The sequence below is a fragment of the Coregonus lavaretus genome (genome assembly GCF_964263955.1).
Source record: "Coregonus lavaretus genome assembly, chromosome: 28".
Lineage (NCBI taxonomy): Eukaryota > Metazoa > Chordata > Actinopteri > Salmoniformes > Salmonidae > Coregonus > Coregonus lavaretus.
The window spans coordinates 23,443,047-23,459,524 of NC_140015.1; the positions used below are offsets into that span (position 1 = coordinate 23,443,047).

Below are 16,478 nucleotides of genomic sequence, written 5' to 3' on the forward strand. Positions count from 1 at the left end.
CCTTGGAGGGTCTGAGCAGGTTATTTTAGAGTAGTGTCCTCCATCTCCGGCTCCCTCCAGTCCTATCTGACGGACAGGGGAGAACGAAGGAGGAGGAGGAGGAGGAGGAGGAGGAGGAGGAGGAGGAGGAGGTATCACACACAGACTACAGTATGTGCATTTAGAATCACAAATGAACCATATTAATTAGATTTTCGTCATCATCTCTCTAGATGGTTTCATTAAAAAAGCAACTCATTATATACGTTTTTGGCATTTTTCCAAAGCCTCTCTCATTGCACAAAGCCACAGCATCTATCAGAGGTATGAGGGAACTTTCCTCTCAGAAGAGCCGTCACTGTGTGGTCCTCTGTAGCTCAGCTGGTAGAGCACGGCGCTTGTAAGGCCAAGGTAGTGGGTTCGATCCCCGGGACCACCCATACACAAAAATGTATGCACGCATGACTGTACGTCGCTTTGGATAAAAGCGTCTGCTAAATGGCTTATTATTATTACTGTACTGTAGGTAGGTAGAGAACTTAAAATGATTCACTTTTCTGACAAAAAACTTTAGGGTTTATGGGTCCCAGCTCAAACGGAGACTCTTTTTTTGTTTAATTGGATTCCTCTCTGTGATTTCAGTGTGTTTACAACGCCCTATGAAAATAAGAGAAGAACCCTTGGTTTGATAAGGAAGATACACAATCGACGATCTAAAGGCATGTAACATACTATGAAACATACTATGAAGGGAGTTTAAATTGGTGCATAACATGTATGAGATTATTCATTTTTTCATCAAGGTTATGCAATCCTTGGATTACTTCATGGTCTTCTATCTACCCACTGGGCACAGACATCAATTCAACGTCTATTCCACGTTGGTTCAACGTAATTTCATTGAATTGACGTGGAAACAACGTTGATTAAACCAGTGTGTGCCCAGTGGGTAATGTTTCTATTGAGCAGCACTAGATGAAGAAGCAGTACAACGCATTGCTGAATATAGACAATTCAGATGTTATCAATGTTGTCCACATCACAGGTTTAGTCACATTGATTATCTGTGTCCACACTAAGCATGACATACAAGCATGCACTAGAATACCACCCCCTACTTATTTTAATACAACACTATTGAACATTCGAGCAGGAAGGAACTAATGCTTTTGCATGACACATGCAACGCAACCAACCACAGGATACTAGAGGAGGAGCATATTGTAGATCATGCAGCTCTCATAGGGGATATGGAGAATGGTGAAAGTCAAGCCATCATGCAGAGTAAGTATAATGACAATAATCGGGTTGACCCAGATCTCATCTCAGAGACATTAGTCCCATCTTGTTGGCATCTAGACACATGTGGGTATGGAGAAATGGCTGTTAATATGTCATTACCAGACATTAGCACCATGACATGGTCCACAGATGGAGCCAAATTACATGACAATTAGATGTCAGTCAATGGGTCGATAGATGGGGACAATGGGGCTGAATCTAGTGACTTTAACATGTGCTTCTGCGTTTCAAGAAACCCATCTCACACACAGAGATGTCTTCCTATGGATTCAGCTCATAACCCCATTGAAATTTTGCTCATGACTTACAGTGGGGGAAAAAAGTATTTAGTCAGCCACCAATTGTGCAAGTTCTCCGACTTAAAAAGATGAGAGAGGCCTGTAATTTTCATCATAGGTACACGTCAACTATGACAGACAAAATGAGAAAAAAAAATCCAGAAAATCACAGTGTAGGATTTTTAATGAATTTATTTGCAAATTATGGTGGAAAATAAGTATTTGGTCAATAACAAAAGTTTCTCAATACTTTGTTATACACCCTTTGTTGGCAATGACACAGGTCAAACGTTTTCTGTAAGTCTTCACAAGGTTTTCACACACTGTTGCTGGTATTTTGGCCCATTCCTCCATGCAGATCTCCTCTAGAGCAGTGATGTTTTGGGTCTGTCGCTGGGCAACACGGACTTTCAACTCCCTCCAAAGATTTTCTATGGGGTTGAGATCTGGAGACTGGCTAGGCCACTCCAGGACCTTGAAATGCTTCTTACGAAGCCACTCCTTCGTTGCCCGGGCAGTGTGTTTAGGATCATTGTCATGCTGAAAGACCCAGCCACGTTTCATCTTCAATGCCCTTGCTGATGGAAGGAGGTTTTCACTCAAAATCTCACGATACATGGCCCCATTCATTCTTTCCTTTACACGGATCAGTCGTCCTGGTCCCTTTGCAGAAAAACAGCCCCAAAGCATGATGTTTCCACCCCCATGCTTCACAGTAGGTATGGTGTTCTTTGGATGCAACTCAGCATTCTTTGTCCTCCAAACACGACGAGTTGAGTTTTTACCAAAAAGTTCTATTTTGGTTTCATCTGACCATATGACTTTCTCCCAATCCTCTTCTGGATCATCCAAATGCACTCTAGCAAACTTCAGACAGGCCTGGACATGTACTGGCTTAAGCAGGGGGACACGTCTGGCACTGCAGGATTTGAGTCCCTGGCGGCGTAGTGTGTTACTGATGGTAGGCTTTGTTACTTTGGTCCCAGCTCTCTGCAGGTCATTCACTAGGTCCCCCCGTGTGGTTCCGGGATTTTTGCTCACCGTTCTTGTGATCATTTTGACCCCACGGGGTGAGATCTTGCGTGGAGCCCCAGATCAAGGGAGATTATCAGTGGTCTTGTATGTCTTCCATTTCCTAATAATTGCTCCCACAGTTGATTTCTTCAAACCAAGCTGCTTACCTATTGCAGATTCAGTCTTCCCTGCCTGGTGCAGGTCTACAATTTTGTTTCTGGTGTCCTTTGACAGCTCTTTGGTCTTGGCCATAGTGGAGTTTGGAGTGTGACTGTTTGAGGTTGTGGACAGGTGTCTTTTATACTGATAACAAGTTCAAACAGGTGCCATTAATACAGGTAACGAGTGGAGGACAGAGGAGCCTCTTAAAGAAGAAGTTACAGGTCTGTGAGAGCCAGAAATCTTGCTTGTTTGTAGGTGACCAAATACTTATTTTTCACCATAATTTGCAAATACATTCATAAAAAAATCCTACAATGTGATTTTCTGGATTTTTTTTTCTCAATCTGTCTGTCATAGTTGACGTGTACCTATGATGAAAATTACAGGCCTCTCTCATCTTTTTAAGTGGGAGAACTTGCACAATTGGTGGCTGACTAAATACTTTTCTTCCCCACTGTATGTTTGCATCCCTGTAATAGGCATCCATACAGGGATACTATTGCATCACAGTACTTGAATGCAATGTGTACTTGAACGCAATGTGCTAAGATCAACCTTTTCTCCCCCCTGTGTACTGGCGGGGTCCAGGCAGGTCAAGCAAACATGATGGTGTATGTAATGAAAGACCACCTACTTAATTTGTGGAGAGAGGAGTATTTACTTAAGTCAGCTTTGCTCATTGCCGCCAGCTCGTAGTTGGGAGGCAGGTGGGTGAGGTTCTGGAAGGAGCGTGAGAAGGACATGTCCAGGTCGTACGGCTCTGTCTGTGAGGTCAGGATGTTGTTCATGCGATGGGGCTTCTCTACAAGGGAGACAGGAGAGATTGACGTAGTGCAATCAGGCTACAATCAGACAGCCGACAGTCTGGAGGATGCCACACAGAGGGGCTCGTACACAGGGGGTCTTCAATGGGGGAGACAGGGGGATACAGAGTGTAGAGGTGAGGAGGGTGTGTGGGTGCGGTAGGGGTATGTGGGTGAGGATAGATGAAGTGTGGACTGCTATGTTCGACTCTTCTAACCTGGATTTAACATGATTTGTTGTGGTTTTTTTAAAATGTTATTTCAGAGTGCAATTCTGTTGTGCTAGGATTGGTTGTGACTGCGAGTGCACTCGCCACGCTGGCTGTCGCTAGTATGTGTGGCGCCATTGCGGGTGGTTATGCTGCCAGCCTGGCTGGTGTGGCCGTGGTTATGTGGGACAAGTGGTCGTGGCGCAGGCAGCTGGAGCATTAGCAGCAGTAGGGTGGGGTGGGGTGGTGCCAATGCTCTGAGGTGCTGGCCAGCGGTGGCAAGTTTAAAAATAGGGCTGGGTGACTACTGTGGCCGAGAGGACAGGGACACACAACACCAAGGACCATGTGGAACAGAAGTGAGGCATTCCATGAGTGGGAGAGAGAGACAGAGTGAAAGAGAATGTGAGTGTGAGCAAGAAAAGATGGAAGTAAAGAGAGTAGAATGTGTATTTTGTGTAACGAAGGTCCGGTTCTGAAGCGTTACCACAGATCTTAATGAGATTCTACCATTGCAAACATTGTGTGCGAGCTAACCCAACAAAGAGATATACTGGAGAGAGAGAAATAGAGCAGAAGAGAGTGAGAAAGTAAGTGAAAGAGTTTGGTGTGTCAACTCTGGTTCATTCAGTCTGCACTAAAAGGAAGAGTGATCCCCCCGCCTTGACCCCAGCGATATACAAGACGTCACTGTCACAACAAGAGGTGGACATCTACAGTACAGTACAGTATGTAAAAGAGAAAGGTGAATACACATGTACAGCAGGTGTATATGCGTATTACTTACCATGTCTCATTTGTCTGTGGGCTACATAACAAATCCAAGTAAGAGAAAATGGATCAGTACAATAACAAACATTATTCATAGTATGTATTTATAACCAAACCAATGTGTCTGACATTTTCTGTTTCAAATCAATTGAAAGTCTACACTAATTATAATGATCATCCTAGTCAAATAATGTGATCAGATTCCTATGTATTGGGGCCATTCTCAATAGTAGCTCTTCATAATCAGCTCTGGTTTGATCCACCTTGAAAGCTATCCTTTGGTGTCTGTGTTGGAGAGATCTATCTACTTATGGCTACTTTCAAAAGTCCCTTTGCCTTTGAAAATGTTGGCCTCAAAACATACAATTGGAAAACTATCTTGACAGGAGGTTGGAGTCCACAGCTCCACTGATGTTGAAACATATAGTGTAGTGTGGTGTAGTGTTTCAGTGCAGACCTCTCAGTGTGAAAATCCTAAAATATTAACTTTGTTCTTGGCCAATTATGTAGGATAGATGGAGAGGCATCTAGCAACAATGTACAAATAGCTTTTCTCTCTGAACTCATGGTGTTTCACTGCATTGTTAGAGCTGTGACCACTCAGTAATTTCATGCTAAAAAGCATCTCTCTTTTCATAGAAAATCTAATTGAGGAAAATAGATAGGGCACAATATAAGTAATTGAAGTTTTTCAATAACTTGAGTAAGCCATACAGATTCCATTATCATTCATTTTCCACAAGACCCCGTTTCATTTGCTATCTAAGCTATTCATTTCCCGTCAAGAAAAATTGTTTTATCCTCGCTTGAATTCTAAAAAAGCATATTTTGACTTATTTCCAATTTAGTCAAAGTTCATGTGTCATGTTGGAGCTGCTAAAACCATGCATTCAAGAAATCAATATGACCTAATCCTCCCTCAAATTTGTTGGGGTAAATGAAGGCATCTTTGTAGCATACCCAAGAGCCACTGTGTGTTGTGTGGCACTATAATCTCACACTTAAAAGGGCATGGTTAGTATCCATAATGTACATTCCATCTACCATATATCTCTACAGAGGGTTAGTTACTATCTAAACATTTGTATTACTCATTGGAAAGCCACAAAGCAATCTTATATATATTGTACTTATGTGAACATGTAAACCTTAAATATCCTTACCAATTTTAGGTGTGTGGGCCTGGGTAAGATCCAGGTGACTATGTTGGTGGTTGCCTATTGGGAAAACAATGATAAGTTTAGGTTTGGAAATCAAATTAAACATTACCATAGATTCACATTATGTGCATTTCATGTCAAATAAATGGCTGTTAATACATTACAATATTGTCACCTTTTCCCTCATTTTTGTGATAATTGACTCTTGTAAAGCAGGCTGACTGGACACCACTGTGAATTATCTTTACATAAACCTATGTCCCATTGACAGACATTTTAGAAAACTTTTTTTGTGTTACTAAATCCAAAGTATGAGATCTGTCCAGAGATAGCAGTGGTGTGCTTTGATATCTGACTGATGATTTATGGGATTGTGTGCACCTTTACTCTACTACAGAGTCCACAGTTTTCACATTTTAAGGCAGGCATTTTGTGCTATTCCCTTTTGAGCACTGAAGAATGAGGTAAGACAGATTTAATGAGAATCGTTAACTTCCTGACAGTTGTGGGACTTCATGTCATGTGAGGGAGTGAATATGTTCCCTTTATTCAATTAGGTCTAGTCGGTCAATGTAGAGCACAGATTCTCCTCTACTACAGCAGCACACGCAGGACATGCATATTTGAACACTGTACCTTATTTGCATTTAAACAAATTAATTGATCATCCTATTAGAACCCTAAACACAAAATAAACTCAAATAAAGTATGAACTATTTAGAATGTTTAACGTGAAGTGACAGGAGAGCATCTCCATGATGTAAGAAAAGCCGCTTTCTTTCCATTACTGTGACTTGCTAATGGAGAGTTGTGACAGTTACAAAAGAGATGTGTGGCAACACACTGAGACACAAGCCTTAATTTCATCTTCTGCTCTTTGGATAAGTAGCTGGAACTGCGCATACATTTTGCAGGGAAAATGTCTTCCTGTTGGAGAGATTTATGTCAAAGCAATCAGCACAGTAGGGTAGAGTACCTTGTTAAACTGGATTTTACCACAGTTCTAAAGGAATAGCCTTTTAGAAAAAATACATTGGAGTAGAACAACAACCAACGAACAACAACATCATCCAATTAAGCCAACTTAAATGGCAATGTACCGGTATTCCAAATCCCAATATCCTTTACGGACATAAAACAAGATTTGTGCCCAATCCCCCTTTACACCATGGCTGTATTGCCCTGTTCAATCACCCTGCTTTGATCAAGGGACCAATTACACAATCTTCAGATGGCTGAGCTAAACTAACCCGCTTTGAGCTTGCCAGGCAAAAAGCTTTGGAAAAGAAGAGGTTCTCTGCTATCTCCCTATTTGCACAAACTGTCCACCCTTAGGGAAAAATCAGGCTGTCCCAGAAACGTGTTGGAATACTTCAGGTTTCTAAAGGTTGTTCAAAAACTGATTGGAGTGACTGCTCCTATATTTGCTTTCCTATTGTATTTCCTATGGCTTGTATATGAACGTTGGTAAGAGCACATGATGTACTAATATATTCAGTTTTTCTAATACAGTATGTGGATCCATTTTGTATTCCATCACCATTGATTATCTTCCCAGAGCGTACCTCCTACAGTTGCACGCTTTAAAAAGTTAAGCAAATGAGAAAAACCGCAGATGCTGTTCTTCGCTGAAGAATAACCCCATCATGTTGTTGTGTGTAAGGGGGTGGGAAGATGTCATGCCCCAGGACTCCCATAGTCTACCCACCACTATGTAAATGCATCAACCCATGAATCAGATGTACAGTAGATATTGTGAAGTGAAGTCACACGACTCTCAAAAATTCAGAGGTGTCCAGTCATTTGATTCCAGTCTGTAACGTGTCCAGAAACTGGAACAGGAATGTTTGGATGAACAGCTGTACTGCCTGCAGGGCTCTGGAGCATAGAAATAAGAATGAATAGAACAGGCTTGGAACCTCTAAACGTGGCAATTTGACTGGTAAACTCATGGGTACACTCGCAATGGCCGCCATGCCCACCCCATTATGCCATCATTGACTTGAATGGGAATGCCCGTTCTATTCATTCTTATTTCTATGATCTGTAGTGCGTCAGTGGAGGAACTTTGGGAGAATTTGAAATAATGAATGACATAAAACAGTAGTGTTGGAGCTATACACATCTGCACTCCAGGTTTAGTCTATCTACTGTAATAGAGCTCATTTAGATCGGCTTTGGTGTGTGAAAGTCTTCATCCAGACTTGACAGGTCAATGCTTTACTTGATATCAATAATTGTTCGCATTTTATCCATTATGAGTCCACATTGTACTTCGTCATAACCCTCAAACCGATGTCTCTGGTTATTATAATGAATAAACATTGTTATTACATAGGAACTACATACAACATATGTAATGTATTATTATCACCTCAACATGTCAAACATGCTTGGTTGAACATAATGCAGGCATTTTGAGCGCCACTGAGTGAAAACCCTTCCAGCTTCCAGTGTCTGGACAAGACAGAGGGGATCCCACTGTTACCCAGATCCATTTTAAAAGCCTCACTCTGCCTCTGTCAGTGAAACCTGATGGAGCGCCTGTAACGATGAGAGCCCACGCCGTGTCATTACCCTGGCAGTGTGTAAAGTGCCATGTGGGCCCTGCAGGGTGGCTGGCTGGCTGGGGCTGAGGCTCACCTCACCTCATCTCTCCCCTTCACACCCTGTGGTGGTAGAGGGAGAGACAGGAGCCTGCTGGGGCAGACAATGCACTGCAAGAACCTACCATCAACCTCCCATCAACACAGACAGGTTCTGCATGGATATGGACTTTGTATCGATATGCGCTGTGACCAGAGCTCTTCACACATTCAGAAGAAATCAGGGACTTCTAATTGTCAACTTCAAGATGACTAACTGCATCCCTGTGCTTCAAAGAAAGAATATTAGTCACTACAGACAAAACAACAATAAAGCTCGGAAGAGAAGACAAAACAATATTGTGAGAGTAAACCTCACTTCATGTGGCACATGTCATGAGGCACAATGAAAGATGACACTTTGAACAGGTTACAAGGCATGCCTGGATACATCACTATTGCTTTAAGAAACACTGAGACACATGAGGTTGAACTAACGCTGGTCTATAATTGTATCTGCCCTACATTGACAAATCTGTAGGGGGGTCGGGACATTTTTCATCCAGCTCATCTGCCAATGCCATCACACAGTCTGTTAGTTTTCTGCATCACATACTGCAAAGAGATCCCACTGATAAAGCAAACACACGTAAAAAAAACATATTGGGAGAGACATATAAAAACCAACAGTTACATGACATAAACCAAAAACATGTTGCAACTTTACCAAACCTCCTCCGGTCGCCTGAAGTTTGTTGATCTCGTGAGTTGCTAACAAGGATAAGCACAGATTTATCTGATGTCTCCTTCAATTTGAAAGAAGTAACATCATTCAAAGCTGCCTTTATCCGTGCCTTAGCATCTTATCATCTTCTTGAAGGATCCAAGTTGCAAAACCTGGAATCATGTAGGAGTCCTAGGAGAGAAGCCTACAGTATCCACTTGCAAAAACAGCACTCTGTATAGATTGGATATGAAACTTCAAAAAGCCCAAAAAACTAACATAAAATAAAACTGCAATTATAATGCCTAAACAACAGAGTCACATGAAATGAATAGATGGGATTGGCTCAGTTCTAATGGAAAGGTTATTTTCAAATTCTGAAAAGAAATGCATGAAGCTCAAAGACACAGAATTCGCCATTGAGCTCTACGAGTGAAGTGGTAATCCAGAACCGACCAAATGTTTGGCATACAGGAACATTTCTCCCATAACCTTCTACAGAAAAGATTTGAGGATCACAGACAAATATCAGCCTTTTGCACACCCTTTCTATGGCTGTTTCTATTGCTAACAGGTGTCTATACTAAAGAGCTTTCATATTAATTCAATAAGCCATATTTAAGAATGCTCAACAACCTAATTCATTTAATTTTCAGTGACGCTAATTAAAAATAAAAGGAGTCGGTTTTCATGCAAAAATCCTACCGAATACAAATTATCAATTAATTTCCCTTTTAATTTCCCTTTCTCTACTTTTTGTTTGAATAATTACTTTCTATGTTTTCCCGGAATTATGTTTGTATTTTCAGCATAAGGAAATTGTTAATGGGAGAGGTGATGAAACATTTTAATGAAGGAGAAATGCCAGGCTTTGTGAAGACACCACAAGCTGGAAAAATTACAACTGAAATCCGTTAATGACTTTGCAATTATGAGCTCGGGTTGACTGGAACTGGCATTAAATCACAAAGGTATGGAATGCAAAGTGTAAACGTTTACACGTTTCAGTAAAATGTTCTTTCATTTAGCTTGGCTAATTTTATTTCACTCACAAAAAGTCCTCATTTTGAAGAGACAAAGTTGTGCAGTCATGTGTAGCTATGGTAGACCGGTCAACAACCTTGAGGGTAAGTATTGAAGACTGCCTAGGCTTTAACTCATGATACCCAGTCAGTCACACATGCACTTTGTAAGTCTTATTCAAATGGAAGGCACTGCTTCCTATATGATCCCCATCTGCCGTACATTTCCAATTCAACAAATCCAGGGGTGGACAGGAGGTTTTCAAAGCTAGGTATTCCTTGATATGGAGCATTTGGAGTGGCTGCCCTGCCCCTAAGATTTCTGAACACGTCTACTGCAGCTTTGTGGTGTAAGGTCCATCTATTACATTGACAGATCTGTGTCTCTCTGACTGTGTGAGGTGCTGAAGCTCTCTGACAATCCTCCCATTCCTCAGAGAGGCCAATGAAAGCGGGTTGAGAGGGCTGGTCTAGCGTTCCACATGACGTCGTCCCATCATGGGCCCCTGAGAATGAGGCTCTTTGATCCATTTCCATCTATTCTGTATCGCCTTCCCTACCGCCTCCTGACTGTCTTAGGCTGAACTGAAACATGCTCTGGTGACATGCTGCTTCCAGTCAACTGGAGGCTAAAGCCTTCCTCTCCCCTTCAGCCTGACCTTGTGACTCATGTACAGGAAATCCCATCTAACACTGAGCCCTGGACTAGACAGAATAACATCTAACACTGAGCCCTTGACTGGAGGGAATCACATCTAACACTGAGCTCTGGACTGGAGGGATTCACATCTAACACTGAGCCCTGGACTGGAGGGAATCACAACTAACACTGAGCCCTGAACTGGAGGGAATCACATCTTACACTGAGCCCTGGACTGGAGGGAATCAGGGGTCATGCTGTATTCTAGACGCAGTGGAGAAACACTCTCAGTTAAAGGTATGAAAAGAGGGTATAAAAAGCTGGAAAAGGTCTCAAAATATGGCACATTATCTTTCTCGTTCCGCCTAGTTAAGGCTTGCTTTGGTGTAAAAATTCTTGAAGGAGGAATGCAGATATGGTTACTAGTGTAAAATATTGATTTGTTTAGCAGGATGGCTTTAAAACTGCACTTTAAGAGCAATGTGGAGGTTTTAGCCCTCTTAGTAAAAATAGTCTTCGGTCACCTTGACACTCCACGATAAAGGATAATGATATGCCATCAATGCCCAACTGTTTCACAATTACTTATAGAATCTTGTGGGTTAGATGTGCTGTTAGCTTAATAAGAAAGCATTAATGATTAAACATAATAGGTTTGTGCTGTACTGACATAGATTGTTTAACATAACAAGCTGTGATTAATGTGGGGAACTGTTAGGGAGTAGGATGAGATAAGACTTGTGTCTCACATACACAAACACTGCCTCTTTGTTAGACCGCTCAAGGACATGTGTTCTGCTACAAAGATGTCTGAGAGTGCTGACTCTCTGGACAAGTTGCAAAACAACTAATGCATGGCAACAGTGAAGCGCCAAGGGCCTGGGACCAGCCTGTGCGCCAACGATAGGCTGAGTGAGTCTAAACCACACTCAGTCTCTACTCTGATAGGCCAGCAGGGAGCGGGAACTATCTCTGTCAGAGTATTTAAAGAAGAACTTAGAACAATGGCTCAGTTCTCTGTCTGCCCTGCGTGGTATGTCAGTGGACCCGTATATACGAACATCATATTTACCATTGAAGTGTTTTGCATTAATTAAAATACTAGTCTATTTTAGAAGACGTGTATTGACCTCTTTTTGTTCCAATACCAGATTTGAATTGACGCAACTTAACAATCTCTTAGCAGGAAGCTTTGTGTGATTCTACAACCTTTTCAGGGAGTGAAAGATGACTTGGCTCAGTATCCCTTTGTTTATCAGTCGCTTCATCCCACTTTCATGTCCCAGCCTTTCAGACGATGGCTGGCCTCTTTCCCTACCCAACCCAATTTCTTATCCAGCCCCCCTGCGAGTAACCAATCCTGCAACAATCAATCCATGAGATGAGTAGACGAGGTGATTGTATCTATTTACATAATGACTGTGATAGATACTAGTCCTACAGAGTTAAGCTTGTTTATCGTGGCCAAGTATCTGCATGAATTGTTTGCTGTTCATCTTGTTATACTGTCTTCAAAATATTTACCTCGTATCTCCCATTTAAAGTTCGCTAATGAAATGATCGCTCACAGCCCGCAAACATTTGGGGACGATGATGATGCTAATTAATAGTCGTTGGAGCAGTGAGGCACTACGTGTGACGATAACATTAGTCTCCTGGCATTTATTAAGACACTTATGATCAATGCTGTGCTGTCCTATGATAGGGTGAGAGCCAGAGCTGCAGCCCCAGACTTCGAGTGATGGCGAGAAGGCCACACTTGAGCGCCGCTTGAGAATATATGGACCACATTGATTAGTCACCTTTCCATGTGCCTTCGCCCATAATGATGAGCACACTTCTAAGTATCTCAGATTAACAGTGTCTGCAATCGGCACTCCAGCGCAGTTATGCCCACATTAATTACAGATCCTGCACACTGGCAGGATTGGAGAGGCTTTTTTGCATACTTTAATTAGCATACTAGGGAAATAATTGGCGCCATATGCCTGTCCCCCATGCTACCGTGGCGGGTGGTGGCACAATGCGCCGCAGCTCATCTGGCATTCCACGTCCCACGGTCAACCTTCTATCCCCATGCTTTCTAAATGTACAACCACAGAAACCTGGCATCACAAGGCACTTATTAGTGTGCATACATCAAGGTGATAACTATTGGCTACTATCGGCTCCTAGAGGTGGCTCATTAATTGACTTGTTTTGTGGAGGAGTGTTTGTTTGGGTGTCCAGTGTTCTACCCAGTAACCCCTTCTCTGAGGCTGTGTTGAGGAGTGACAACTAATTCAATAACAGCGGAGTAGCTGTGAGAAACAAACAGGCCTTGTAACTGTTGAAATATCTAACCACTCCTCTCCTCATTACAGTTCCTTTAATCACTATACAAAATACACTACCAGTCAAAAGTGTGGACACACCTACTCATTCAAGGGTTTTTCTTTAATTTTACTATTTTCTACATTGTAGAATAATAGTGAAGACATCAAAACTATGAAATAACACATATGGAATCATGTAGTAACCCAAAAAGTGTTAAACAAATCAAAATATATTTTATATTTGAGATTCTTCAAATAGCCACCCTTTGCCTTGATGTCAGCTTTGCACACTCTTGGCATTCTCTCAACCAACTTCATGAGGTAGTCACCTGGAATGCATTTCAATTAACAGGTGTGCCTTCTTAAAAGTTAATTTGTGGAATGTCTTTCCTTCTTAATGCGTTTGAGCCAATCAGTTGTGTTGTGACAAGGTAGGGGGGGTATACAGAAGATAGCCCTATTTGGTAAAAGACCAAGGCCATATTGTGGCAAGAACAGCTCAAATAAGCAAAGAGAAACGACAGTCAATCAATACTTTAAGACATGAAGGTCAGTCAATCCGGAAAATGTGAAGAATTTTGAAAGTTTCAAGTGCAGTCGCAAAAACCATCAAGCGCTATGATGAAACTAGCTCTCATGAGGACCGCCACAGAAATGGAACACCCAGAGTTACCTCTGCAGCAGAGGATAAGTTCATTAGCGTTACCAGCCTCAGAAATTGCAGCCCAAATAAATGCTTCACAGAGTTCAAGTCACAGACACATCTCAACATCAACTGTTCAGAGGGGACTGTGTGAATCAGGCCTTCATGGTCGAATTGCTGCAAAGAAACCACTACTAAAGGACACCAATAAGAAGAAGAAACCTGCTTGGGCCAAGAAACATGAGCAATAGACATTAGACCGGTGGAAATTTGTCGTTTGGTCTGGAGTCCATATTGGAGATTTTTGCTTCCAACCGCTTTGTCTTTGTGAGACGTGGTGTGGGTGAAAGGATGATCCCCGCATGTGTAGTTCCCACCGTAAAGGGGGAGGTGTTATGGTGTGGGGGTGCTTTGCTGGTGACACTGTCTGTGATTTATTTAGAATTCAAGGCACACCTAACCAGCATGGCTACCACAGCATTCTGCAGCGATATGCCATCCCATCTGGTTTGGGCTTAGTGGGACTATCATTTGTTTTTCAACAGGACAATGACCCAACACACCTCCAGGCTGTGTAAGTGCTATTTGACCAAGAAGGAGAGTGATGGAGTGCTGCATCAGATGATCTGACCTCCACAATTGAGATGGTTTGGGATGAGTTGGAGGGCAGAGTGAAGGAAAAGCAGTCAACAAGTGCTCAGCATATGTGGGAACTCCTTCAAGAATGTTGGAAAAGCATTCCAGGTGAAGCTGGTTGAGAGAATGCCAAGGGTGTGCAAAGCTGTCATCAAGGCAAAGGGTGGCTATTTGAAGAATCTCAAATATAACATATATTTTGATTTGTTTAACACTTTTTTGTTTACTACATGATTCCATATGTGTTATTTAATAGTTTTGATGTCTTCACTATTATTCTACAATGTAGAAAATAGTAAAAATAAAGAAAAACCCTTGAATGAGTAGGTGTGTCCAAACCTTTGACTGGTACTGTACATTCATTCACCTGTTCTCCTTACCAATGGGGAGGCAGAGAGACAGAAAGGGAGAATCTGTTTCTCAAAATATGATATTGAAGAGATGGCGATGGAAGTGATTTAATCAGTGGTGGATTATATTTGAGGGAGAAACATTGCTAGAAGGCACTGGGAGATATTGATCGAACATAGAGAAATGCAGTGATGTTTTTAGGGGCTTTCACACCAGACTGGTAGGATACGAACTGATTCCATCCACATAGTTCCCTATCATGGAACATTGTCCTTTTTGTTTTCATATTAGGACTGCATTAGTCTAAAATCTAACTAGCATAACATAAGAGAAGATGGCACGTCAGGAAGGAAGTGAAGTATTAGAAGACATTGAGCATGTGATGGAGGTCAGGGAAGAGAGGTGAGGTCCTTAGGTTGAGGCTTATCTAAATGAATGCATGTTGAAGCCAAGATGTTGATGGACAGACAATATTTCCAAGGGAAAGAGGAAAAGACAGGTCCTGCCAGTTTGAGGGTGAGTCGAGGGAGGGGGGCTAAAAATATTAGCTTTCATGACATGGTAGAGCGTATCATGAGAACACTTTTATTCTGAAATGTGAAAGGTTCAATCAAAAAAGCTGAGATGAGAAAAGGGACAAGAGGAAATGAGGGAGATGAGGGATAGGAGAGAGAGAGGCTAGAGAAATGATGAGAAGGAAGGCGGAGTGCATGAAAGAGACTGATGTGGGTGGACGACTGTGCATCGCAGCAGAAGAGAGTTGACAGGATCAGAGAGGAGAGAGGTGAAGGGGGTGAGGGGAGTCAGAAGGGTGAAATTTACCAAAGACATATGGTGAAGGGAGCAGGAAATGACTAGACAAAGAGAATCAGAAATGTTTGTGGCGGAAAAGGGAAGCCAAGTCAATCAGCAGCATAAGGGGACATTCACAGAGAAGCTAAAGACAATTTAGGTTGATGGTAAAATGCCAGAAGGGGAATACATTGAGCATATGCTTGCTGTCTGCTGAGGGGGATGAACAGAGGAGAGGATGAAATGTGATCTGATTGTGAAGGAAGCATAAATACTCATGTCTACATGTCTCTGAATGGAGTATTCACACAATAAAAATTATGTGAAACATTGTAATTTACTGATAAGACCACAATCCTCTAGCTATAGTCATAATCTATATTATGCTTATGTCAGTTCACAAACAGCAGTTCATGTGATTGACATTAATGATTAGCAGTCAGTCTCCAATATTGCTTAGTTCTGTTCTTGGTCATATTACTTAAACATTGTCTGAAAAGGATCAATATTTCTCACACCAAAACCCCAGAGAATCCTCATCTCTTTGTGAGTATCAGTGAATCGAGCATTCTCTGTTATGGTCTCCTTTAGTAATGGCATTTCTATGAACACCACATCTCCCCTGCAACCTTCTTTTCTTCTTCAGGAGAGCCTGAGTCAGATACCTGATGTGGCGACTCAATGGGAAAATCAAAGAGCAAAGTGGCCCTAAAAGCATTTCCGAGAGGCTTTTTCACCACCGATTGAGCCAGACATCCATCACAAAACAATTATGTGTGATGTTTTGTGTGATTGCAGCTATTTAAATAATGTTCTTGAATATATAAAGGTACCTCTATGATGAGCGTAAGTTAGGCGTTAAATTAAACTTATAAATGTGGCAGTACACCATTTTCAGCAATGCCTATGAGCTACAACTAACCATGCTTACTCATCACACATAATTATTTGCATCCCTATCTCTACCTGAAAGGAACACGTTACTTACACTGGGAGACCCCAAAGTGCTCAGTAGCCCTTTCCACTCACAGCCCCTGTCAACCCGTATACGGGATACCTAGTCAGTTGCACAACATCCGCATTTAACCCAAC

The 16,478-nt window shown here is 41.9% G+C and overlaps 1 protein-coding gene across 1 annotated transcript in view; it reads right to left on the minus strand.

Moving 5' to 3' along the window:
* LOC311103616 (shisa family member 6) overlaps window positions 1-16,478 on the minus strand; it is a gene marked incomplete at both ends in the record, with an annotated part of 62,322 nt that overhangs the window by 3,923 nt on the left and 41,921 nt on the right. The window contains 3 exons of the mRNA XM_084145214.1: window positions 3,370-3,537; window positions 4,535-4,555; window positions 5,682-5,735. Of these exons, the coding sequence (XP_084001340.1) occupies window positions 3,370-3,537; window positions 4,535-4,555; window positions 5,682-5,735 (243 nt within the window). The remainder of the gene's footprint in view (window positions 1-3,369; window positions 3,538-4,534; window positions 4,556-5,681; window positions 5,736-16,478) is intronic.